The 25298-nt window shown below is 36.9% G+C and overlaps 5 protein-coding genes across 7 annotated transcripts; 3 read left to right on the top strand and 2 right to left on the bottom strand.

The window, feature by feature from the left end:
* Positions 1-470: 470 nt before the first annotated feature.
* Positions 471-1835, bottom strand: bc10. Of its 2 annotated transcripts, none has more exons than XM_064690112.1 (2): positions 1682-1835; positions 471-1530 (listed from the first exon to the last, which is right to left on the bottom strand). In XM_064690112.1, the coding sequence occupies exon 2, from the start codon at positions 1482-1484 to the stop codon at positions 1245-1247; it is 240 nt and encodes a 79-aa protein (XP_064546182.1). In that variant the 5' UTR covers positions 1485-1530; positions 1682-1835; the 3' UTR covers positions 471-1244. The 2 variants fall into 2 exon arrangements, with proteins under 2 accessions (XP_064546182.1, XP_064546183.1); XM_064690113.1 differs by having other exon boundaries at positions 471-1546; positions 1682-1823.
* An 89-nt stretch (positions 1836-1924) lies between these two features.
* On the bottom strand, positions 1925-3170 carry Sras (Ras converting CAAX endopeptidase Sras). The gene is made up of 2 exons (XM_064690111.1): positions 2682-3170; positions 1925-2620 (listed from the first exon to the last, which is right to left on the bottom strand). The coding sequence occupies exons 1-2, from the start codon at positions 3061-3063 to the stop codon at positions 2118-2120; spliced, it is 885 nt and encodes a 294-aa protein (XP_064546181.1). The 5' UTR covers positions 3064-3170; the 3' UTR covers positions 1925-2117.
* Positions 3171-3464: 294 nt separating this feature from the next.
* Positions 3465-5319, top strand: ScsbetaG (Succinyl-coenzyme A synthetase beta subunit, GDP-forming). Its single transcript, XM_064690080.1, has 4 exons — positions 3465-3651; positions 3719-3863; positions 3935-4034; positions 4144-5319. The coding sequence occupies exons 1-4, from the start codon at positions 3601-3603 to the stop codon at positions 5108-5110; spliced, it is 1263 nt and encodes a 420-aa protein (XP_064546150.1). The 5' UTR covers positions 3465-3600; the 3' UTR covers positions 5111-5319.
* A 404-nt stretch (positions 5320-5723) lies between these two features.
* On the top strand, positions 5724-7279 carry sinu (sinuous). 2 transcript variants are annotated; one of them, XM_064690079.1, is made up of 2 exons: positions 5724-6585; positions 6657-7279. In XM_064690079.1, exon 1 carries the CDS (start codon positions 5812-5814, stop codon positions 6541-6543), a length of 732 nt encoding a protein of 243 aa, XP_064546149.1. In that variant the 5' UTR covers positions 5724-5811; the 3' UTR covers positions 6544-6585; positions 6657-7279. The 2 variants fall into 2 exon arrangements, with proteins under 2 accessions (XP_064546149.1, XP_064546148.1); XM_064690078.1 differs by having other exon boundaries at positions 5725-6585; positions 6654-7279.
* A 9249-nt stretch (positions 7280-16528) lies between these two features.
* Positions 16529-24445, top strand: LOC135433833 (uncharacterized). Its single transcript, XM_064690085.1, has 4 exons — positions 16529-16650; positions 16726-16790; positions 17023-17159; positions 24308-24445. Exons 3-4 carry the CDS (start codon positions 17136-17138, stop codon positions 24443-24445), a joined length of 162 nt encoding a protein of 53 aa, XP_064546155.1. The 5' UTR covers positions 16529-16650; positions 16726-16790; positions 17023-17135.
* Positions 24446-25298: the final 853 nt, after the last annotated feature.

Raw genomic sequence — 25298 nt, forward strand, 5'->3', positions numbered from 1 at the left:
AAGAAAACATAAAAAAACAACAACAACAAATTGTACATTTTTTATATACATACATTTTGAAGCGAATAAAATTGTGGATAATTGGAAATCAAAATCAGAAGATACTGTGTGTATTATAATGCAGGTTTTTGTTAGTACTATTCTCTGGATACTTTAGTGCATGTGCTCAAGAATAACAAAATTGAGGGCATATAGGAGAAACCCAGAATAGAATTTAATTAATTTATATTCAGAAAAGTTATTCAATAATGCACACAGATAAGCACAACACTTAACAATTTGAGCTGTCCAAAGTTAGATGTCACGTAGCTATTCCAATGCTTACGATCTCCAGCTGCAGCTTGCAGTTCAAATGAAAACATCTCGTTAGCTACAGCGTCAATAAATCGTTTTATTTTTCTTAAATGTTTTTTTTTTAATAGATATTCTTCGTTTGTGTTACGTTAATTTTGTGATTTGTTTTTAATCGATTTAAACTCGTGTCCAAACAAATTGGATAATTTGTCGTTGCTTAAATTAAGTTTACGAAGTGCAATTCGTAAAAAAAAAATCCAACATTTTTCTTTTTTGATTATTTTATACATTTATATATCAATCAAATGTAATGTATATATGTATGCATGTCGTGTGTGTATATATATATACAATTTGCATGTGCACAGGACAGGGAACAACCGATATCAACGTCCATTGGCGCAGCAAGGACGCACAGCAATATTATAATTCCTTTAATTTTTTTACAGTTAGTTTATTTAAATAACATATGACTAATCTCAAGTTGCATTGACGGGGTACCTCTCCTCGTAATCAGAAAATTTACAATACATTTTGTAGCGCTTGTTAAACGAAACTCGCCTCTAATTCTAAATAAAACAGTTGAATACGAATTGGATTTGGGGCGAGGGGCAGAAAATTTAGCTAAATTAAAATACATGAAGAAAAAATACCAGCAATAGAAACAGGCTATCGAACGCGTTGGGATGGACTTGTTTATATTTTCTTTTGGCTTTCTGAGTGGGCAGATATATAGTTTCCTCTTCTGTTTACAAACTTTCACGTACAAGTTACGTACACACCACACGCTTCGGCTCTCCTCCTCTCTTGTTGACTCACTCACTTTTATCACTGATTGTTTGTTGGTTTGTTTGTGTATGCAAATTGTATGTATTGTAAAGCTGTAGCAACGCGAACGTAATTATTATTTAGCACTCCTGTATTCTGCTGTTGAATTGGGTTGGCGGCGTCTAACCGTTTTCGCAATGATGACCCTCGCAGTTGCCCCAGAAGATGCAGTTGCCCACGCCGCTGTAGCAGAACAGCGAAACGGCGGTAATAAATACCAGGCTACAGATCGTACATGGCTTCCGTTCCAGAAAGAAGCCTATTAAATATAGCACTATGAACATGACATGTGTTTCCATAAGCGCTGGGTTTGTGGGTTTTGGTATGAGCAATACGGGGAGTAAACATTGCAGGCAATACATTTTCGGGCCGCAACGTTGACGTGTCGTTTATTTGTTTTTGTTGTTGCTGCAAACATTAAGAACTAGGGCTATAATTGTAATTATCGTTTGTCCTGGGACGAGCGAGACGTCAGCAGTATTGTGTTGTGGCGTGGGCGTAGTTGTTGCTGTGTCTGGCGCTACCCAAAAAAACACTTATATACACGTATGACACTTACCTGCCACAAGTCCGGCTGTCTGGAGTGCTCGTTGCTAGTTTCAGCGTCAATTTTTTGTGCTTATTTTTTTTATCACACATTTCTCATGCTTCTTAATTTCTTAAAACATTTTACACATATGACGATGTTATCGTTATCGCTGTCACAGCTGCGGAGCTATCGTGAGATTTTATAGTAATATCGATAGTCGTGATAAGCAGAGTTGCTCCACAAGATTAGCGCCAAATTTAAGCGATATTCGTGTGTTCTAAAAATAGTTGCACTGTTTATTTAACGGAAGACTTATCTAAACATTGTACAGTCGGTTTTCTATGATATGACTAACTATATACATAAATACATATGTATGTAGGTTGTGAGATACCGAAATCTCGATTATGGCAACAATACAATGATTACTACAATACAATGATTACTACTCCTCCTTTTTTGGCTTCTAAACATTCCAATAAAGCTTATTGCTGTAGAGCGACGGCTCAGTTGCAATGGGCAGCAGGTAAATCCAACCAGCAAGCCCTACAAGATACAAACCAATTGCAAGAACGCGCCGCCACAGATCCTGCTGCCAAAGATCTTGTATATCGGGCAGTCCCATATGGTTACACAAGGCATGAGCCAGCAGCGGAGCTACAAAATGGCCTGTGCGGGCAAATAAGAATGCCGAATAGAATCCAAACAGCGTCGTATAGGTGAATTGGAACAACCCGATGAACAATGCGGTACTGAGCTCCATGCCCAGACTCAGACGTTCGGCTATGTGATGCAGGTGGGCAACACCAAAGAAGAGTGGCGTTATAAATACGGCAGTCATGGGTGTGAAGCTTTGCAGTATTAGTGGCATCATGCAGGCACGAAAAACAAATTCCTCGCTTAACGGTGCCATCACAAGGTTACGTATCCATATAATGCTGGTACAAGAGCCACGCCAGGCTTCCAGGTCTACAAGTTGACGGAAAACAACGTTAATAATTTATTGATTGTCCCATTATAGACGGCATACCGAAGTATGAACGGAATGATTCGTTCTGCATGTTCACAAAGATGGGTCCCAAGAACAACAGAGCGGTGAGCAGATAAGGTATCACAATCGCCTGCCACAGTCCTTGCCAGCGGAAGCCGAGCAGGCTGGGAAATGGCTCTCGCTGCAGCAATTCTGGTGATGAGAAGAAATAAACAAAAAGCGGCGCCATTGCCATGACACAGGAGACGCTGGCGAAGCGTCGCTTTATTGTCGTCGGATGATCACGATTATGTTTGGTGCTCCACACATATAGACTTCCCACATAGATGACGGCTAAGGTAAAGCTACAACTGACTGATATGACGGTCGGAATTTGTGGCAGTGATGCCAGTGGCGGCAGTATTATACTTTCATCAGCCATTTCACTTATATTGTCAATTTATTTATTTTATTGATATTATTCATTAATTTTAATTTATTATTCCAGTCATAAATAGATATTCCCAAAACAGCTGTTGGTAAACTTCTAGCAGAGCCTAACACTAATGATTTATCATATCATATTTTGCTTTAACAGGGCACTGTTAAGTAAAAGGCTAAGATGACACCTACAGTTTTGATAGCAGATCATTTCATGTTATTGTATAAACTTCTGTTTAACGCCCGCAAATGATCACACAATGATTTCACCCCGTTCCTATTTATTTTTAACCCGTTGTTTTGCAATTATTTATTCTTAAAATCATAAGTGTTTTTACATTGCTCTATTTTGCGTTACGGTACTCTTCTTTGCGTTTACGTCTCTGTTAGCTTGAGCGCTGTTCTGTTAAACGACGGCGGCGGCGGCAGCGTTTTGTTGTTATTTAAACAAGCTGGATTAATTGCTGTTAATAAAAATTGCTACGCCGTATCATAATTTAATTTGTATACAAAGTCCAGTGTAATTTTAAAGTGCAACATGTCGCTTCTAATAAAAGCCGCTACCACTACACGTCAGCTCATTCATAAGGTTTCTTTAGCATATGTTAACCCGCGTTGACCTTTGCCTCAAACTCCATTTCTTTGTTTATCTTAAGGCACCTGTGCTGCAGCAGCAGTTGCGGTATCTGAATCTGTTGGAGTTCCAGTCCAAGGATTTACTACAAAAATATGGAGTTGCCATACAACAATTCAAGGTCTTGGATAACTCCAAAGATGATACGCAAGTTGTCCAATCATTTGGTAATCAAGCGAAGACAAATCGACCAAAATTTATATAATCGTTTCATTAATTGTTGCTAATTACCACGCAGATTGTGACGAGTATGTGGTGAAGGCGCAGATATTAGCCGGCGGGCGCGGCAAGGGTATCTTTGATAATGGCTTCAAGGGAGGCGTGCACATAACCTCAAAGTAAGTGGCCATCATTTGCTGCCGTCTCTGCATTGATAACGCGGTCGCGATAAGAGAGTGGCTGCCAAATAAGAAACATTAATAATTGCCTAGTACTTTTGCTTTGCAGCAAGAGCGATGTGCTTTCGCTGAGCAAACAGATGATAGGCAATCGTCTGATTACCAAACAGACGCCCAAATCGGGTATTCTGGTCAACAAGGTGATGGTGGCGCGCAGTGTAAATATTACACGCGAGACCTATCTCTGCATTTTGCTTGATCGCGAACACAATGGACCCGTGCTGATCGCTTCGCCTGCTGGCGGCATGGACATTGAAGCCGTGGCTGCGGAAACCCCCGAGAAGATTAAGACTGTGCCCTTGAGCATTAACAAGCCAATACCAGAGGCCGTGCTGCTCGAGGTCGCCAAGTTTCTGGAATTTAAAGGCGATGCCGTTCAACGCTGTGCCGATGAGATTCAAAAGCTTTACACACTTTTCAAGGCCGTGGATGCTGTGCAAATTGAAATTAATCCCTTGGCTGAAACCGACAATGGCGAAGTTATTTCTGTGGATGCCAAATTGAATTTTGATGACAATGCACAGTTTCGTCAGAAGGACATTTTTGCCTTGGACACCCGCGAAGAGGACACTGATCCGCGTGAGGTAGAGGCATCTAAATATAATCTCAATTATGTGGCCATGGACGGAAACATTGGCTGTTTAGTTAATGGCGCCGGCCTCGCCATGGCCACCATGGACATTATTAAGTTGAATGGCGGTGAGCCGGCAAACTTCTTGGATGTCGGTGGCGGAGTCAAGGAGGACCAGGTGGCCAAAGCTTTTGAAATCCTCACATCCGATCCGAAAGTCAAGGGCATACTGGTGAATGTGTTCGGTGGCATTGTCAACTGTGCGACCATTGCCAATGGCATTGTGGCTGCCTCCAAGAAATTAAAACTGAACGTGCCGCTGGTAGTGCGCCTAGAGGGCACCAATGTAACCAAGGCACGTGAGATCCTGAAGAACTCAGGTCTGCCAATACAGACGGCCACTGACTTGGATGATGCCGCGCAAAAGGCAGTCGCCGCCCTCTAAAACTGAAGATGAAAATCTTCTCAATTGTCAAAGACGCACATGTTTTAGCATTTAAACGTACAAAACATGGCAGTTATGCATGGATGGGCCTTTTATTCATTTAAAGACTGTAAACACAATATATATATAGATTGTTATATTTTACGAAAATAACTTGTTTAAGTTAAAGTTAAATTTAAAGTACACTTTTATAAAGGGACCGCAAGTAATGATTATGATTATTTGTTTATTCAGAGTGCTCTAGTTGGTAGTGCTCGACTATTAAATATCCAAACCTAATTACGTTAATGATTACAGTCTCTGGTTATATACGATTGGAGCCCTGCATTATCGATACTCGAGCTTAGTCGTGCCGATAACTGTCACGACACTGTTATTTGGATTTAGTGTTCTGTTAATTCCAGCTTAAGCTAAATTCGCAAATTTTCTTCTTGCAATTATGTCGGATATCTTAACATTTTATTTATATAGCTTAACTAAAATTTGCGCCCTCAAATGCATTGCAAGAAGTGGAAATATAAACCAAAAAAATTATAATTGAACACAATGCTCAAACAGCGACTTAGTTCCGTGAGTCAGTTCAGAGAGCCGCTCAATTGAACGTGTTCCAAGCGATGATATGCAACTCTGCAGTCCACACCCTAAGCCTATGAAACAAACATTGGAAGTCTGTGAAATATTGCCAATTCTTTGTACAAAGCATGCAAAAATCGCCACATTTTGCACGCGAGGATTACCAGGAGCATCTACCCAGTCCACACAATACCGTCAACATGAAGCGCCGCACCCTAGCAGGCAGCTGTGGCGTTGGCGTCTTCATCTTTGCATTCGCCTTCATAGCAATAGCGTTTGCAACGCCCAGTTGGCTGGTTAGCGATTACCGCATTACGGGTGCCAAGTTGGAGAGATTGGGACTCTGGGTGCACTGTTTTCGTTCGCTGCCCGATGTGAACGATGACAGCCAGCGCCGCTTCTTTGTCGGCTGCCGTTGGGTGTATGACCCATTTACGAAGGGCTACGATGAGATACGAGGATTTCTGCTGCCTGCCTTCATGATAACAACACAGTTCTTCTACACGCTCACGTTTATTGGCATGCTGGTCAGTGCAATTGGCGTGCTGGTGTTTTTCCTCTGCGCTGGACCAGATCAAAAGCACTTCATCAATCTAATTCGAGGTGTGGGCTATGTGTTATTGGGTTCTGGTGTCAGTGCGGCCATTGCAGTGATTGTGTTTGCGGTGTTTGGCAATCGGAATGGTTGGATGCCGGAGCATGCGAATAACTGGTTCGGCTGGTCTTTTGTGCTGGCTTGTGTGGGCACGGTCCTGACACTGGTGGCCGCCACGCTTTTCCTTACCGAGGCACATGTGCAGCAACGGAAACGTGTGCAGTTCAAGGAGTCGCAGACACGTTTTGAGCTTGTGCGTGGCTAACGCAGACAGCGTTAGTCCCTTCACAAGGTGACAATAAAGTCGGTAAGTAGCTGTGTTATGCACCTCGGGACAACAAAGTAACCTTTAACCTTAATTTCGTTTGATTGCAGCAGCATACAACACAACCATAAATACAACAACAAAAACAACACAAAAACATTCCGTCCCCACGACATTCTACAAAGAATTCTCACCATATAATTAAATGTAGTTTTAGTTGCAAAAAACCAGCCGCTAGTTGAATGTTTATGCAATTGTCAGACAACATTTCCGCACCAACCATGCCACATTATATCCAAAGAGACTTTCAGTTGGTACTTATGAATCATCCAATCTACAGCTCATTAACACGTCCGCAACAACAGACAGAGATAGGCTGCCGCATGTTGTACAGAAGACTGACTGAAACTGCAACGCTTCATCTCAATTTCTGCAACAACAACAACAACGGCAACCACAACGCCAACTACACATCAATGAAGCTCATTCCACTAGAAGCTCAAATGAATCATTATCGCTTGTATATCAATATTTGCATACCAAATTGCGCTCAATTAACGCACAAAGTCACCTACCCCCCGGTCCCCTGATCAATCAATTAGTTTTGTTTTTGTCGTCGCATGCGGTTAGAACTAACAACAAGTAAGTGCCTTAATTAGATAACTTTGCTATAGTTTAAAGTGCCTTTATATAAAAAAAAAAAACAGAATATTGTTAGTTTCTCATACCTGAGAAATCGCGCTATGACGACTACCGATTGGATTGCATAAACTTCTACTAATCTAGTGCCTTAGTTAAGAATTCAGTACCCAAAAAAAATGAGAATCATAGTTAAGCAATACGAAACGAAAACGTCCAATAATTTTAAGACATTACATTTTCTATTCGAATATTTACAAACTACCTGTTATTAATGGTAGCCCTATTAGTGCTTGTCCAACCTGTAAACCACTCTGTCTTACAAATTATGTATCATATGCAAAAGTATTTAAACTGTTTGACCATATACACACCTACATACAATACAATATATATATATTTTTATATATGTATATATAAATATATATATGTGTAACTTTTGTACAAACGACTTTTTAGCTAAAGCGAAAAATAATAAAGTTTTTTTTATTGTATACAAACAAATAACAAAATGCATTGGTTTCCACTTGCATTTCCATGTATCTTTGTATTTGTTATGCGAGTTCAAGGCAACAAAACTAATAACAATAGCCCCAAAAAAGCTTTGTGTGAACTTTTCCCATGAGGTCCAGTGCAGCTGTGTTGGGCAAATAACTATAGTTATAACAGACTTGGGGTTTGTGCAACATTTGCAACACATTGCATTTGGAACTATAACAAATCCAAGCGTCTGCTGGTAACTGCATATGTTTTGTGACATAATCACAATTCGATATAAAGTAAAAGTGAACATCTAAATTAGATTTATAATTTATTTAAAGAATGAAACGTCTTTTATCGACTTTGTTTTTTTTTTAATTCCTACGCAAATTGAATCATTTCACAAACGATTTTGACCGTCACTTTAAAATGCTTTTAGATGCAAGGTAAAAAAAAATTTATTAAATTATAATTTTATTTGGGCATAATTAGTCAGGCACGTCGGACTTAATGTAAGCTCAGAATTATGAAATAATATTTAGTAGAGTTACCCACGCGTTGGATACCCAAACATGGCAAATAGCGTCCAGTTTCAGGTTTAAAACTCGTGAGGACGTGTCGAAAATGCTTTGAAGATATTGAGGCGTGAAAGATCAGCGCAATCTGCATTGATGGATGGATTAATGGTGAGTTAAGCAAATGTAATTTAAAGAAAAAAAAAAATCGGCACAGATTCTAAATTGACCATAGACCATGATGTTATTACATTTTGATTTATGCCAAGAAATAATTAAAAAAATTTGTGCGCTTAAAAAAACTTGGAATTTTCAACTAATTTAAAGATATATAAAATATTTTGCGGAAGATTGCGTGTGTACGTAATAAAAATGAGAAAAATATTTAGACATTTATTTATTCAAATGCAAATAAATATAAATAAAATAAGCATATACACAAATTTTGAAAATGAAAAGAAGACGCAAAGCAAACTTCAGTCTTAAGCACACATAAATTCTTTGTTAATTTGTAGCTAACTTTAGGCAGTTGCGAGCTTTTTAAACAAATTTCGTTTTCATTTGCATAAAATTTGGCTGCTATCAAGAACTTGTCCGAAGGATAGACAGACGGTCAGTCTACGCGTCGGTTCAGCAGCCGGATAAAAAAACCAAAAAAAAAATATTAATTTCTTACCGAAGCAAGATTAACAAAGGTCTTGGACCTGTTCTAAAGCGCCTAACAGAGATTAATTGCCAAAGAGTTTAGATAAATATTCAATAGATTTGTATACCCTTGCAGAGGGTATTAAAGTGTTGTCATGAAATGTGTAACCCATTAAGCCTCTGTCCCCTTAAGTTTATATATATATATGTATATATATTGAATATATACATATGCATACATTTACATATACTTTACGGGTCAGAGGCGTCTCCTTCATTGGATAACACATTATCTATAAATTTATATATATAAGTATATATATTATCCTACCCACGTCCGTGCCGTTTGTCCGCTTGTTTGTTTCTGTGGACACTAGTCTCCCATGAATCGTAGGCGGCTGGATGTATAACACAAGCGACAGATCTCTTGATTTGATCTTCGTGTTGGATTCGTTCCACAATGTTGTGTACAGGATTGACCCGCTTTCAATTGCAGAAGATACCTTCTATGCAACTTTTGATTTGGTCATTAATCTACCAGTCCACGTCCCAATAAAGGCATCGGAATAAGAATCGTGTTTTCGTAGGCTGATTTTTATAAGCTAAATAATCTTATTTTGCAAAGTCGATTGGTCCCAACTGTACAATTGTGCAGACATTGACGTTGCCATTAAAACATTTTATGATACCCTTTACCTGATCTTTGATACCTACGTCCCTCTTGATAACCCAGCGTGGTCTGATAGGTCTTCCTGGTACTCAAGGTAACTAACGATATTACAAAATGTGAAGGCAAGGTGTAATATTTAAGAAATGCTCCCCGAATTCTATGAGAAAAATCTGATTAGCAACAAACCACTTTAATTTATAGAAGAAGAATCGGTTGAACATATATATATTGAACAAATATATATGTATGTAAAAGTTTTCTGTTTTTCATGATATCTTAATCCAACCCATTTATGAGCTTCACTATTTTCATCTATACACATCTGCAAAGTCCTATCGAATATCTCTTGATTCCCATAGAAACATAGAAAATAGGTCGTAAAAAACGATTGTCTGCAAGGGTATTTATTCTTCGGCGACTCATTTTACATTTTTTATCTTGGTTGCTACGCGTATCAAGTGAATGAACGCATTGAAATTAAGAGTTTGTGGTATTCAAGAAACCGAGAGTGCGCTTTCGATTACGCAAATGATGTTTTTTCTCATTTTTGTTTTCCTATTTTGGATAAACACATTAGTTGGATTATTGTTTGCGGGCCGCAAACTGTTGTTGTTTTGCGAGCGCAACTCTAAATATTGTTGTCCAAGAGTTGGTGGACTATTTGAAGTGGGGTTTTTTTTAGATCTGTCACATTAATATGTATGTGCTTCATTAAAACTTAATCGTCGTATTTACTGGTATTTACAAATAGAACTACTTTCATGGCGCAGGCACAAAATGGCCAAAACAAGCGGCCGCACATGATAAACTAGTCTCGTTTATTGGATCTCATTTAAGTGGTTTCCTTTTATGATATTCACATGATTTTCGATTTCGACTATGCCGCTGACCTTGAGCTTGACCAGGACAAATACTGGTTGGTTTGTTCGGCTCTGACGTCTTTGTTTGTTATTTGCCACTTTTAATGATGCATGCCCCGCTCTTAAAACCCATCTAATAGGCAAATCGTTTCTCATTTGCATATGCTCAAAACTGAACAGCAAAATAGCTACTTCAGGTTGTCTAAAATGGAGCAGCTTTTGCAGGAGCTGGCAAATATGTGATTAGCATTTTAATCAGGTTTATCCGATTATTTCATAATCTATATAAACTTTCTAAATGCTGAAAACAAAGGTATTTAATGCTAAGATCAGAATAAAATTTGTTTTAAATATAACTGAAGGGAAGAATAGCATTTTATGAAACGCCTAGCCCTTTTAACTAAGTCTGGACAAGATTTTTAATGTTTAATGCCTTTTTTGCCTTTTAAATGAGCTCAATGATCTTTATTAGGAAAAAATGTTATCGGCCAGTTCCTTGAACTTCACATAGTACCTGAAATAGAAAAAAAGCAGGCGGAGCCGGGCATAACATAGGCTTTGAATCTAATAAAAGTGTGAATATATATTTAGCATATATACAAGATAATACACAAATGGTTTAGCCCAGACGGGAACTTGTGCGAGCGAGAGATATTATCATTTAAATGATTTGGCTAACATGATGCCAACAACATGATGCCGCCAAGCCGGACAGACGAGCTGGTGGCATAAAAATAGTGCTGAGCGAACACTTGGCCAGATAAAAGAGCTAACTTATTTGAAATTTATGTAAAAATATGATTACGGTGGGCAGTCCGGGTACAGGTAAAACTAGCCTACAGACGCAAATGCGAGTCGATAATGAAATTTGGTGAGTTATGAAAGTAAAATGGCATTAACACTTCATATGTATACCAGACGCGGGCTCTGTTTAAGCCAAAAAACCACCTGAAACTAGAATAGTTATAAATGGTTCGAAATTTATGCAGAGTATAGAATTTTGGCTGGAAAGTCTATGCTGACTAATAAAACAAGCTGCCATATAAAGTAAGCCATAAAAGTTGGCATTCAAAAATGTGATCGACTCTTCTGGTCCTAGCTGAAAAAATCAAATTTGTAGTTAATAAAATGGGCTTGTTTGACTGGATTTAGAGCGCATTTTAATTGTATTTTATTTGTTATTGTGTATATAAAAATATAAAAAAGCACACAACATAAACTTGGCTAAAAGCCAGCTAATTGAATGATTTCCATGCAAATCCATAAAAATCTAAAAGTCCGCCTTCGAAACTGTACAATAAATTCCAATTCCTGAGTTTGCAAACAAATTTAACACAATCTCCTGTCACAATTGTCTGCTAAAACGTTATTTAATTTGCCTTTTGCTTTAGTTTTTTTTGGATTAGTTCAAATTAATCTTTGTTTTTATTTGTGCGACGCCTCAATGCCACCGGTCTTGGTTTTTATTTAGTATTATTATTTTTTTTAGTCCACTCATGTGTTTGCATTTCCTGAAATGTCAAAAGCGAGCTAACTAAGGCACGTTATATAAAGATATAAGTATCAATAGATACTCTCGGACGAAGTTAAAATTTGGGCAATCGAAACATAAATATTTAAATGAAGTTTAAAAATTATGCAACTCGAATTGTGTATTACTTTTTGTGCCTTAGAAAGAATATAATGCATGAATGAATTATATTAACTAAATATTCCAGTATTCTATAAATATTTATACATATTTATAAATAAATATATCGTTTAAAAAAGCTGCTAGTCTAGCTCTAAAATAAATGCCAAGCCCTGTCTCTCAGCTAAACGTCTTATTCAGTTAGAGCATAGTATAAAATCTTACTGATTGGCTGATTAATCTAACAAATCTTCCATATATGTTTTAATCGAATTCGACAATTAAGTAATTAAATGAATATTCGAAGAGTTTCTTAATTCCACAGCAAGTGGTTCATTTCATAAATGCAAAATTGACTAATCAAGTTTTTTTTTTTGGATTTCTCAGTTAATTAAATGTGCTAAATAAATTAGCGAAATTTGATAAGAACGAATGTCAACTGAATTTCAGACGGAAGTACTCGACTTCTCAGCCTGCAAACGACCTTTAGGCACAGAGAAAAAGAAAAAACACAAATATTAAACAAAATCTAAAAAACAATATTAGCATTCAAAAATTCGAAAAAAAAAACTGACTGCAGCCTTCTGAAGACTTTTTTTGATTGATTGATTGATTGCAAAGTTGGTGGTGAAATTTTTTGCATTTAGTTGGCAGTTTGTTCGACTGTCAAAATGTTGATGTTTCTTGCCGCCTAAACAGCCTTCATGTCAACGCAATGCATAATTCCGAATCGGACAAAAGAAACTATATTAAAGTTTTTCGGAAATATGTCTTGTATTTCCTCTTGTTTAAAACAAAAAACGAAAGAAAAAAACAAACTGTAAACATAAATTATGCTTATCATTAAAGACAAGCAATTTGAATGCAAACTATTTGTTTAAATCTTTATTGTATTTGTTGCTATTTATGATGATATATGGCCGAAGACCTCCAGCTGCTTTGGCAAACAAGTTTTAAGTTCTGATATCATTGATAAGATATCGTATACCAACAGCTTCTTGCTGTCATTTTGACAGTTATGTCATTTGTTTCAGCATTACCATAATTTTAATTGGCTAAATATAGAGACACGCATTTTAGTTGGAGTTGTGTAAATAGTGGAGAGGGCGGAAGGTGGAAGTTCTTAAAAATTCCCACATAACTAGCTGCCTTTGTTGGCTGTTGTAATGAGCACACGTCATAGGCTTAGTTAGATTTTAATTCACGCTCTTCGCCTTTGACTAATGCATTTTTAATGAACAACAAGAAGCATAATGACATCATTTGCTTCGCTGTTCTGATTTCGAGAACTTATTATGTCAACTGGAAGACGATAAAAACCAATTAGGCTTTTCAATTTTTCATATTTTAACAGAATATTTCACATGACATTAAAGGATTGCCTTTGAATAAAATGTTGCTTTTCTTGGAAATTAAATGCCATGTCTGGGAAATGGCCCGCATGACTTGTTGTAGGCCAAGAACCTTAAGCGGCATTTTGTGGTTGATTTATTTTTCGCAAGCTGCAATGTCGCTGTAGCCGAAGGTCAGGGATGCGACGACCCCATCCTCAAGTTCAGCTGGCCACGTAGCCAAGAGAGTCATTCAACTGTTGCCAAGCGTTTCGCTGATAAGGTTGCATAAGCATCCGCATCAACGGCGATGCATGCAACCGGCGATGCTCTGTGGGGCAGCAGCTGGATGCCGCCTGCAAACAAGGTCAACGCATGTTGTCGGCTTGTGTAACAGGCAGAAAGGCGGACAGGAAACTGGTGATTCATGCCCACAAATTGTGTGGCTGGCTATGTGGGGCAGGTTACCTTAAATTTTAAATTGATGGCCTCTCGAAGTTGTGTGTGTGTGTGTATGTGTGTTTGGTAAAAGGCCCGGGTCCAAACGGAACGGATCAGTCATTCGCTTGAGTCAGCGCCATCTGATGCTCCGTTAAAGTCTGGGCCAAGCATTGACATTTGATATTTTAAACTGTTCCGACTCGTCAAGGGGAATTGCAATTTACAGGCTTTCTAAATTTGGCCAGCCTGGCAAAATGTTGGCCAATTCAACGCAGCAATTGCGTTTCATTAAAGACCTGTTGACTTGGTTGGCACGCATAAAATATGTGATAAACTCAAACTATTGGCCGCTTGTTAAAAACGATACGACGTTCAGATACATATTTGTCAGACTTATTTCCAATGTTGTTAGTTGTTGCATATATTAAAAACATTTAACTCGTTTGTCGGCTTTGATTTTGGTGCTTTTTGTTCTCGTCAAAGGTCGTCTTCAAAATTTCCAACATTTTTTCCGTTCTGTTCATAAAAAACAAAACCAAAAGCGTGGGCTGCAAAAAAAAACATATCGCCAAATTTATGTTAAATTATAGACTTAAGAGAATTATTTAATGTTTTTTTGCACACAACAAAAATTATATTAATATGCCAAAAAATATGATTAATAAATTTGCTAAAGCGATACGCATGGGTCATATTTTTGTTTCAATGAAACACTGTCAAAAATGCATTTACATGTGCACTTATATATATATATATATATATATATAAATATAAACAAGTTGAATCCATTTAATACACATAAAACTCAATTTTTCACTTTTGTTTTCAATATTTTTAAGGCACAGCTTGAGCTTGGCTGGAAGTTCAATATTTTAATATATAAGCAGGGTCTTATGCTTGATCAGATATTATTTTTAGCTTAAAAATGGGCGGATATTTTAAAGAAATAAAATAATAAATGCAAAATAATAAGTGAATAAGTGAATACATGTGGGGCATTGCGGTTGGCTAAGCAACTTCCAAGTGAATAAAAAACTAAAAAAAAAATATAAATTTTAAGGCAATAACAACTCTTATGACGATTACGATTACCCTCTCTCATTTGTTTAATTTTTGAAAATTAATTTAAATATTATTTGTGTAGTGCACAACAAATGTCACTGTGGCCTAATAATTATGCACAGCGACCAAGCCCACGAGACAGCTGCGTACAGAAATCGATTCAATTCAGTAAATGTAAACCGTGCAGATTGCCTCTGCTGGGCCAAAGGTTTTGCACGATGTGCATCGATTCATATTTATACTCTGGTAGTGGGTATTATAATTTTTACGTGAAATGTGTAACGCATAGCAGGAGCTGTATCCGACCCCATAAAGTATTAATATTCTAGATCAGTATCAACAACCGAGTTGATCTTATCTTATCAACATCGGACCACTTTATCATAAAGCTGATAAAGGAAAGATTGTTATTTAAAAAAACTCAGCATTTTCAAGCTGCACTTTTCGTACATATCTGCAAAATGGAAATATCTACAAGAGTCTTAAATCTTCGGCGTGCCGAGGGTGTCCTTATTTTCTCGTTTTTACACCTTTTTTTATTGTTAATATGTAGCTACATTTTATAAATGTTTTGTCTGCGATGGCTGACTTTGCCTTGACTTAAGCATTGTCATTAACTTCATCCTGTTTACGACAGTAGCTTATTATTAGCAACTGTGTCAATTGCAGTTTTCAAGAGCAACAACTGCGCGCATCTAGTCGATCAACATTAGCTAATTGTTTCCTTTTACCCGAAATAATAATAGCGCATATGCACAACGTGTCGTATACGCAATGCCTTTGCTTTGGCTTAGTGTCAGCCGCAGCTCAGCAACTACTCACAAAATTCTAAATTCTTAAGCGGATCATCAAACGGAAGCATGTCGTCTATGAGGTGTCTCAATTAAGCCAAATGTATTAAGATTCGGCTAATCAATTTCCCATATGATCTCAGCGTTAGCTACCGTGTGAGTTCACAACGAAATTAAAAATACAAAAAAAAAAAAACAACAAATCGATGCGTGGCAAAGAAAATATTCTGATCTATGGCTGGCAATTTATTTTAATTATGGCACGACGAAAACAATTAATTCATACGGAAATCAAAAAATCGCATTCTGCATGCCCAAAACAAAAAAGGCGCTATTATGTAAGCATTAATTAAATCAACAAAACTAACCAACTATTTTTAAAATACTGCACACATTTGATATTCAAATAGTCTGCCCGATAACCGGCTGAGGCAGAGCCAAAAAAACAGCAACAACAGCCGCCTCATATGGCTGCTATCTATGGCCAATAGATCAGTTTTCGATTAGTGCTCAAAATTAAGTCAAAATAAACACGAAAAACCCGAATTTTCAATTAAAGACAAAGACTTTTAAATATATATATATATAAATTCTTTGGCAAAAAATGGAAAAAAAGAATGAATCTTAAAATTTTAATATTTTTTTGTATAAAGCACAAAAACCTGAAAGTGAAGCTGAATTCTTGAAACACGCAAGTCCACGCTCTAACTAAGTAGGGGTTGTCCGTGTCAGGCTCCGCGCGCGCCAAAGAGAGAGAGAGAGAGGAAGATAGAGAGAGAGCGAGAGAGAGAGAGAGAGTAGCAATTTATTGAGTATACGATCCGTGCTCAGCTGCAACTAAGTTAGGCTCATCTTTGCTCTTGCCCATATAAATTAACCAATGCGACGAAACAAAACTTGTTTCGAGCTACGCAAATCACACACACTCGCGCACATACACACACAGATACACACACTGGCACACGCACTTTAAACCATATTTTAGCAAGGCGCACACACACAATCAACTGTCACTGGAGCTGCTCCCAAATTCATTTGTATTGGTAAGGGGCGCTACTCTCAGGTTTGGGTCTTGGTCTTTTTATTTTTTATTTTGTAGTTTTTTTTTTTGTTTTCAGCTGCGTTGTTTATATGGCAAAGACGAGCTGCGTTCATCTTCAGTTCGTCCACATCGGTCACCACGGTATGAGCTCTAGTTAGGCTCCCTCCCCCCAAGTAAATACAGTGATCTACACTTTATTCAGTGCAAACACAAACTTAAACTGAATCAAGAGTTTCAAAAAAAAAAAAAAACAAAACTGAACTCAACCACAAGGACAACAATTGCATATGTGTTTAATTAAAAATAATTGTGCTTAAATATATTAAAAATATATTTTAAAAACTTTTTCTTCATTTTCTTTATATATTTCAAGATTGGAATTTTGGATAACAAAGTATTTTTCAATTGCAAAAATTTGTTAAAAAAGGCAAATAAATAAATAATTACTGGCGTTTCTTGTGTCAATTTACAATTGTTCGTTGCAAAATGGCGCGTGCAGTTTTTTGCATGGTGAGTGTTAAGCTTAAAGTTAAGATTAAATAAAAAATCATTTTGCTAAACATTAGTTATTAATGATAAAGCATTCAGCATTATCAAAACTTCAATTTATCTTAATTATAAGTCTTAATTGATGTCCAAGCAACATGTTGATAAAACAAAATTGCACAGCTATCTTATGAAGTAATTATTATCATATATTACGATCGTAATGCGTTAATAGGCCCCCAGCTACCGTTTTGAGTCATGGCCAAAACTGAAATTCCCGTCTGTGCATACTAACACTTAGCGCTTAGCTAAAAATTGGTAGATGAGAAATGCAAATAAATAATCGAAATATGAGTTCAGGCCGTGTTTGCTTGGAAATGCATGAAAACCAAGGCTGAGGTTATGGCACAGTCTGTAGAAATCAAATAACATTCGCGAATCTTAATTTGCAGCCAAAGTTGCTAGGCAGTATTTTATTTATATATTTTTTGGCATGCAGGTTAAGCTTCAAGTCCGGGTCAAGTTGTAACTATACTTGGGTATTTTGAAAAAAATGTATTTATACTATTCCAGGTGTTAGGCAAATACAACAAAGTATGCGTTAATAACCGGCATTTTTTCATAAATGCAAACAAACGCCGGCGAAGTATTGTTTGTTTTAGACACAGCGCCAAGTCTCGCCTAGTTTTTCAATATACATAAACAACTTGTAGGTGCTTCGTCTGGGTATTTATGTAGTATATTTTGGTCAGCTGCTAAACTGTAATTACTGAGATTTCAATTTTTTACCTCCTGTTTTTTTTTTTAAGTTTGCGTCAGCTGACAAAAATGCGGCCTGACAGTAAAAAATCACATCGAAATAAATTTGCGTATCGAACAAAAGCGCATTAAATGTTTCTTCTTTTTTTTCTACACGAATGTCATTAAATTAGCTACAATTATTGTGTTTTTTTGGGCATTTGTTCGAAGTGAGTAATTTACTTGTTGCTCTTTTTCGAATTTTATGCAAATTGGCAATTGCGTTGTTGACCAAGTTGAAGGCATGCCAAAACCCAGTTCCGGCTAATGTTAGCGGACATTTCTATTTGATGCACTATCTATGATAGAGATCATATAATAATTATGTATTTATTAGCTTAGATTTTGACAGATCACGACTGTTCCAAGGGCATTCATTAAAAACTGCGCTAAATTCATTCTAAGAATTCTAAACTTTTTCGCTGGCGCATGCTAATTGTTATAATTGCAAAGAATAAAACTTGTAACTGCGGTTGCCTTAAATTAATGAACTTAAGCTGAGGCGTGTCACGCAGCCGCACGATTGAGCACGACCTGACTGCTTAAAGATGCATTCCCTTTCCATATGGAATCAACAATTGGTAGCAGTTGCCATGTCTAATAAAACGCAGGCTAACAATTTATGACAGGTAGTCAGCAAAATACCTGAAGAAGCTGACATAATGGCACTCTAAAACACACTGCGATATCATCATGAGCAGCAGCAGCAGTAACACCTTTAGCCTAGACAAGAGCAGGTGACAAATTTTTTGGGTTCGCCTTTTTTTTTTGTCACCTGTCACGTGCCACAGTTTCTTGACCTGCTGTGCGTCTGTGGGGTTATGCGTGCCGCCAATGCCCACTTTTTTTAAATATATATATACATTTTTTTTTTATCAAGATTTCTCTGTTTGTCATCAAATGTCTGCTGAGCCAATTTCTTGGTCGCTCATGGACAAATCTTGGCCAAAGCTTGCAGGCACGTACACGGAATTTTTGTCCAATTTGTTTGCCTTGCGGTCGTCGCTCTGACTTGGCACAATTGCCCTGGCCGCATTAGTCTTACGTACAGTTTGCACAGGAAGTTATTTCTTGCCCAAAAGCAAACAGTCGTCGACAATTTTTATTAATTTTCTGCCAGTGGACAGGATGTTTCTAATTTCGTATAGTTTATTAGATTGTGAACTTAAATGCCTTTCAAGAGTATCTGCACTTCGCTGTGGCAAGTTGCGTTTTGTTTTTTATTTCCTCTAACAGAAGTTGACAGTGGAATTTTAAAATGTCGGGAATTTCTTTTTGTCTTTTGTATCTGTGCGCTGCACTTAAAGATTTCGCATTTAGATAGACTGTAGCATCAAGCTTGCCATGGTATCTGAGCAAGTGTTTTGTATTTGTATCTGCAAAGGTAGCATTCTATGTGACTCATAAAAGTCGACGGCCTAGCCGGGTGCTTAGCATGCCAAATAGGCTGGCAGCTAGTTTTATGGGCTCTATTTGGGTCTATAAACGGTTGGCTTTTTACAGTTGTTCACAGCTGTAAAGTGTGTTTATTGGCAATTGCAAAGGCATTTTTTTTTAGATTTATAGTGCTTAAGCTGAGGTTGATTTGTCCTAGTCGAACTATGTTCGACTAATGCATTTCACTTTCTACGATTACCTCACTTTTGCCATCTTTTGTTCTGAGTTCACATTCACTTTTGATGGCCGCAAATTTCTTCACTTTCAATATGGCATTTAAAAGACGCTCCTAAAGGTCTCCGTCTATGAACTTTTGTTAGCTCATCAGCCGAAGTATTTCTTATAAAAGGCAAGCGCGCTAAATTTGTTATCGCATATATATCTATAATACAAAATCTAGAAATGCAAATTAGATTTTGATATTCGTCAGCGATTAAAAAAAAAACCACAAAACGCAAATAGTTAAAGCCAAAACGAAGAACGGCTGAGTGTGAAGCGCAGATTGAGGTTTTCTCGTTTAAATAAAAACGAAAACGATATACGTAAAAGACATTTGATATATGTGTGTGTGTGGCCTGAGCAAATGTCAAAAGTCGCTGAAAGAAAGTAAAAGTTATTTGCATAATAAATAACTCCCAAACTATATAGTATATGCGTTTGCGTAGGTTTCAAAATATGTGGCCAGCAAACATGATGTCAGCTTGGGCTTGTTTTAATTAGTCGTCTGAATAGCTTTTGTTTAAATGCAACAATTAAGGCGAGTGTCAACAGTTCGAGTACATATATATCTATATATATATATATATATTGGCAAATGCTACTCTATAAACAATGTCTTGGCTAGCTGCACTTTGTCAGCCGCTGTGACTTTCGATGATATCAATGAACTCATTAGCGCTATTCTTTAATACAAATTTGTATTTGACAAACAAATTCTGCGCTAATTAAATCAGTGTCTGGATTAACTGGAAAAACCCAAAAAAAAGGCCATCGTCCAGAGCTGGTAAGACTTGTTTTTTTTTTATTTTTATCGAACTGCTAGAATTTTTGTTTGAGCTTCACTAACTCTTATTTCGTTTGATTTGTTGCTGGGTTGGTTTTTGCGATCTGTAAATGGAACTGAATATTTTAAGCTTTGTTCAGGGATTTAACATTTCACAATGCATACTTATTGAATTTCGAAATTTCACAATCCCAACAACCAAATTTATGAACTGCAGCTAAGCAATTTCAATAAAATGCAGTCGTTGTGTTGTTTGTTGTGTTTTTTCTTTTTCGTATGAATCTTGTCATCGATTAAGGCCAGACACAGCCCAAAGCAGTTGCATTTTATGATAAACATATTTCTTGGCTCTTATTGTCGTTGGCGGTTTTGTTCAGCGCCAGTTACCAGATGCCAATTGACCTTGAAGTGTAAGTCCATAAGATACCCAAAAAGAAGAGAGAGAAGATATATATAAAAAATTTCGTTGACGTTAAAAGGGCAATCAAAAGATGCTGAAACTGAAACCCAAACCAGTTTATAACGGGCCGAGAAAACTTGGGATATCATGGATTATGGTCATTATTACGTTGATCATTACGATGCTGATGATGTTGGTGATGTTGGCAAGTCGTGGTTGTAGCTTGCCATGTAAACAAACGACTGTGCGTGCGAACAACTCGATTAATATGTAGTGTATATAAATGCATGTTAGTTGGCATATGGTGGCCCGTTGCCTCTGTTGGAACGCCCAGCTGTCTCTCGATATGTCTGACAACTTATGCAAAAAACTATGCAAGATTCATAGCTCATTGTAATGGTTTTTGAGACCGCGAGACAAGGCTGAACTGGCAGAACTTTTGGGTCAGCCGCCTTTTGCTACATACGACACGTTCAATAATGCTTGCCAATGTCTTAACTGTTGAAGCGAGCTGGGGCTTGAATGATATACGAGCAGCAGAACTTGTTGGATGTTGCACGCATCTCGACAAAATGAACTTTTAAATGCCGCTTATTCGCGCTTCATCGACGCATTTGCCACTCTCAGCTGCCAGTTGCAGTTGCCAACTGGCCCACATGCCAACTGAGTATTCAAAACTAAATTGTCTTTAAAATTGATTTTACTTGAAATGCGATTTGACTGCTTGCGTCATGCATGAATTACATATGAGCCAACCGACATTTGGGGCATGCCACAAGAGCTCGCCTGTTGGGGTGCGGTAGCTGCCAGTCCCTGAATAACTAATTAAATATAACAAACGATTTTGTGCTTTAATTTTACCAATGCCGACAGCTCAATGGCTTAAAGCTTGGGTAATTAGTCATGTGGGTGGTTATAGATGGGCGCGGTTAGCCAATTAATTAACTCAATTATGATGTGTGCGCGTATGAGAGTTAGTTGATTGAAGTTTTGCCCTAATATCCCGCTGCTTTAATTTATTTTCAGCATTTGCAAACTATATTAATGCAATTTCTGATCAATTTTGCAATTTAATATGCTTTACAGATGCTTTAAAATATTCAAAAAAAATATATTACTTTCAGTAAGTACAAGCTTACAGTTGGTAAAACAAGTTTAAAGCAGCTTTAAGGTGGCCCAGTTTTTCCGTCACATCGATTAACTGCGCTTAATATTTCGTTAAAGTTTGTAAAACTTTAACAATATTTAATTTAAAGTTCTTTAACTTTTGCTTAACGCATATTTATGAGCCCCGCTCACAGTTGAGGTAAAATTCCGCATAATTTCGTAGATGAAATTTTGTAAATCTGACGAAAAGTTTTGGCTACAACATTATTAGTTTCTTTTGGTAAAAAGGTCAATGTTGTTAATGCGTCATGTGTGTGTGTGTGCAGCAAGAGGAAGAGCGACGGATATTGATGCCCCATCAAAGAAATTGTAGTCAAAACAGAAACCGTTAAAGTTGCCGCTAGATATGTGGGTGACACGACGACCTCCATTGTCAGCAGCTGCAATAAATGAATACGAAAAAAAAATTAAAAAAAAAAAAAATGAAACTTTAAAAAATGATTTTTGCTGAATATATGATTATTTTGATTTGTGGAGATTTGGGAGCAGGCGTACAGGTAGCCGACACCTTGATAGCCAGCATCAGCTGCATAAATGTTTATGAATTGATTGTCGAAGAATTTTGCAACAACTCAGTTTCCAGCCTCGTCGGCTCGGCCATTAATACAAATTTGCATTAATGAGATTCCATTGGCTCTTGTGTGTGTGTTTTAGCTGGTGCTCAGGCTTTGAGCGAATCAAGTTCAGCCTCCTTCAAATGGTTTCGTTTTTGCTTTTCATTGTATTGATGCGAGCTGCAAAGCGTATTCATATTGATATTGATATGAGCTTGGCTATATCAAATTATTGACCTTATCGCATTTCAAATTTTTGGCTCATTGGCATTAATTTTATGGGCATTAAGTCTGACAATTAAACGTGATTGTCCACGCTTGAAGATTATTAATAACCATAATTTATAAATAAATAATAAAAACTGTATTAGTTGCATTTTTACAGCTGCATTTAGCTGGGCGTTACCAAATTATATCTTTGTTTTCTGCTCATATTTCATATTTATTTTCATAGTTTTCTTTTCTGGTAACCTTAACCCAAACGCACCCAAGTCGCGCCCAGAAATTGTCGATTTATTTTGTATAAAATGGCAGATACAAATTTGTAGTAAAAGACAATAGAAAACAGTTAAACAAATAAACAAATTACCTAATAAATTCATCATCAAAATAAAACACGTGTAAAAACTAATAAATTATTTAGCTTAGTGCGAAGGTCAGTGTTCAAATTTTGTAGCTCTTGGTAGCCTCGAGTGGTGTCTATAAGCGACATATTTAAGAATTATTGCTTAATGAATTCTACTTTATTAGTATCTAGATTTTTGTTCAACATTAAAATACTATGGAACTGGTTTCTTTATAAGGAAGTTTTTTTGGTTGAGCATTGCCGGAACTCGCGATAAGTTATGTACAATGTGATTAAAAATATGTAAATTTTTCATTTTCGTAGATACGCAGGAAAGATACGCGTTTTCAGGTTATTTTCAATTTGGGTTTTTGGGTAAAAAGTGAGTGGGCACAAGTCTTGCAAAATCAACGCAGACAGCCTCTCTCTTCCTTTTGAAATAAAGGCAATTCAATTTACATTGATTTGGCTGTCATTCTATATGCCGTACAGTGCATTAATATCTAAGCTAATTGAGCATAGCTGTCAGCAGAGCTAGTAAAATCAACTGGTTTGCTGGCGCTGACATTTTTCGCTGACTATGCGTAGCTGACGGATGCGCAAACGGCTAAAAGATACAAATGTATCTACGTGTGTTCATGCAGCGTGGCAGCAATTTGCTGCGACAAATGCGCACAAAATTGACTTAGTAGGTGCAGCTAAAAGCACCGCAATTCCAGTTCAACATAAAGATTGTCATCTTTCTGACGCTTGACGGGCAAAACTTGACTGGAAACGAGAATTCGACTGTTATTTAAATACTCATACCCATATACTTATATATATATATATAACGCCTTTGACATTTTGACTGCCTATATGAGCGGCATTTTTGGGCATTATTTGGTTGCTTTAATTTTGCAAACTAAACGTATCGAACCGGATCTAAATGGTTGCTGATTTGAATACAGAAACAACAAAAGCCAGTGCCAAGCTGAGCTCTCAGACTAACTGCCTTGAATGAGGCATCTTTGCTTGAGTCATCTCTCACGCTCGCTGTGGTCTATGTAAATTAAGTCAATACACCAAAGAGACAAAAATCTGCGCGTTAAAAGCAAAAGTTGTGGGCGTGTCTTGCATGACATTGTACTGACAATAAGGCGTCCACATTTATCATGCCCCTATTGCCACTTGACAGCTGCTCATTAGGCTATTGATATGTATATTTTACCACACTTATATAATACTTATTTTTTCATTCATTTGCAGATCGTCGCTTGCATTTGGTTGCAATGCGTTTACTCTGCCAAATTTGATGCAGAGAATCGACGTCTGATTGTCGATATCAATGATCAAAAGACAACGAACCAACAATATTATTCGTCAAACTTTGACACAAGTAAGTAATGACGTTTATCAATTTAACACATACGCTTAATCACATTGAAAACATCAAAACTGAAAAAAAAAAATACCGAAAAGAATTCTGAAACTATATCAAAATTTTTCTTTCCCACACATTGAAATTGTAATATATTAGTTTGAATTTTGTATCATCGTATCCAATCTATCTATATCATAACGACTAAATCTATTTGCAAACAAAAAAAAAAAAACCATTCATGCAGTTTGTTAGTTTTTGTGTACATCGTTTCGCCCTGTAACTCGTTAATCGTATATTTACCAAGTAGCTCGATTTGTATTTTGTAATTTGTTTGTTTTTAAGTAGTTGCCCAATTTATATTATTTTTGTATTATTGAGTAGCTTTAAGTTATCGTCTTGTCCCTTGTCCCGACCCCAAACCACCAACTTCAGCAGTTTTGATCAAACTTACATATTAATACCCCGAAATCGAAAATCAAACGAAACAACAACAACAACAAACAATCAACAACAACAACAACAAACTATCTATCGTAGTTGTCTTTTTTTATAATTTACTATTTTTTACCCTTGTAGCTCAGCTTTACTAAACTCACCGTAGAAATCGTAGTCAAATTGTATATATGCTCAAAAATCAACAACAAAATCGCTCTATCTTCTATCTATCTTCTCTTTTGCGCTCTAATCTCTCTCTCTCTTTCACACACACATACACACACTCTCTCTCTCTCTCTCTGTCTCTCTCTCTTTTATATATATATATTTCTATATATTTTTTATGTATTTATTTTGTTCTTAGTGGAAAAAAGTTATACATAAAATACAAAAAAATTAAAATGGCTTCGCATACTCATACTCTCCACGCCATTATCCAAT

This window comes from Drosophila montana, unplaced genomic scaffold, assembly GCF_035044405.1.
Source record: "Drosophila montana isolate Dmon_TW-CO22-7 unplaced genomic scaffold, ASM3504440v1 contig_3231_1, whole genome shotgun sequence".
Classification (NCBI taxonomy): domain Eukaryota; kingdom Metazoa; phylum Arthropoda; class Insecta; order Diptera; family Drosophilidae; genus Drosophila; species Drosophila montana.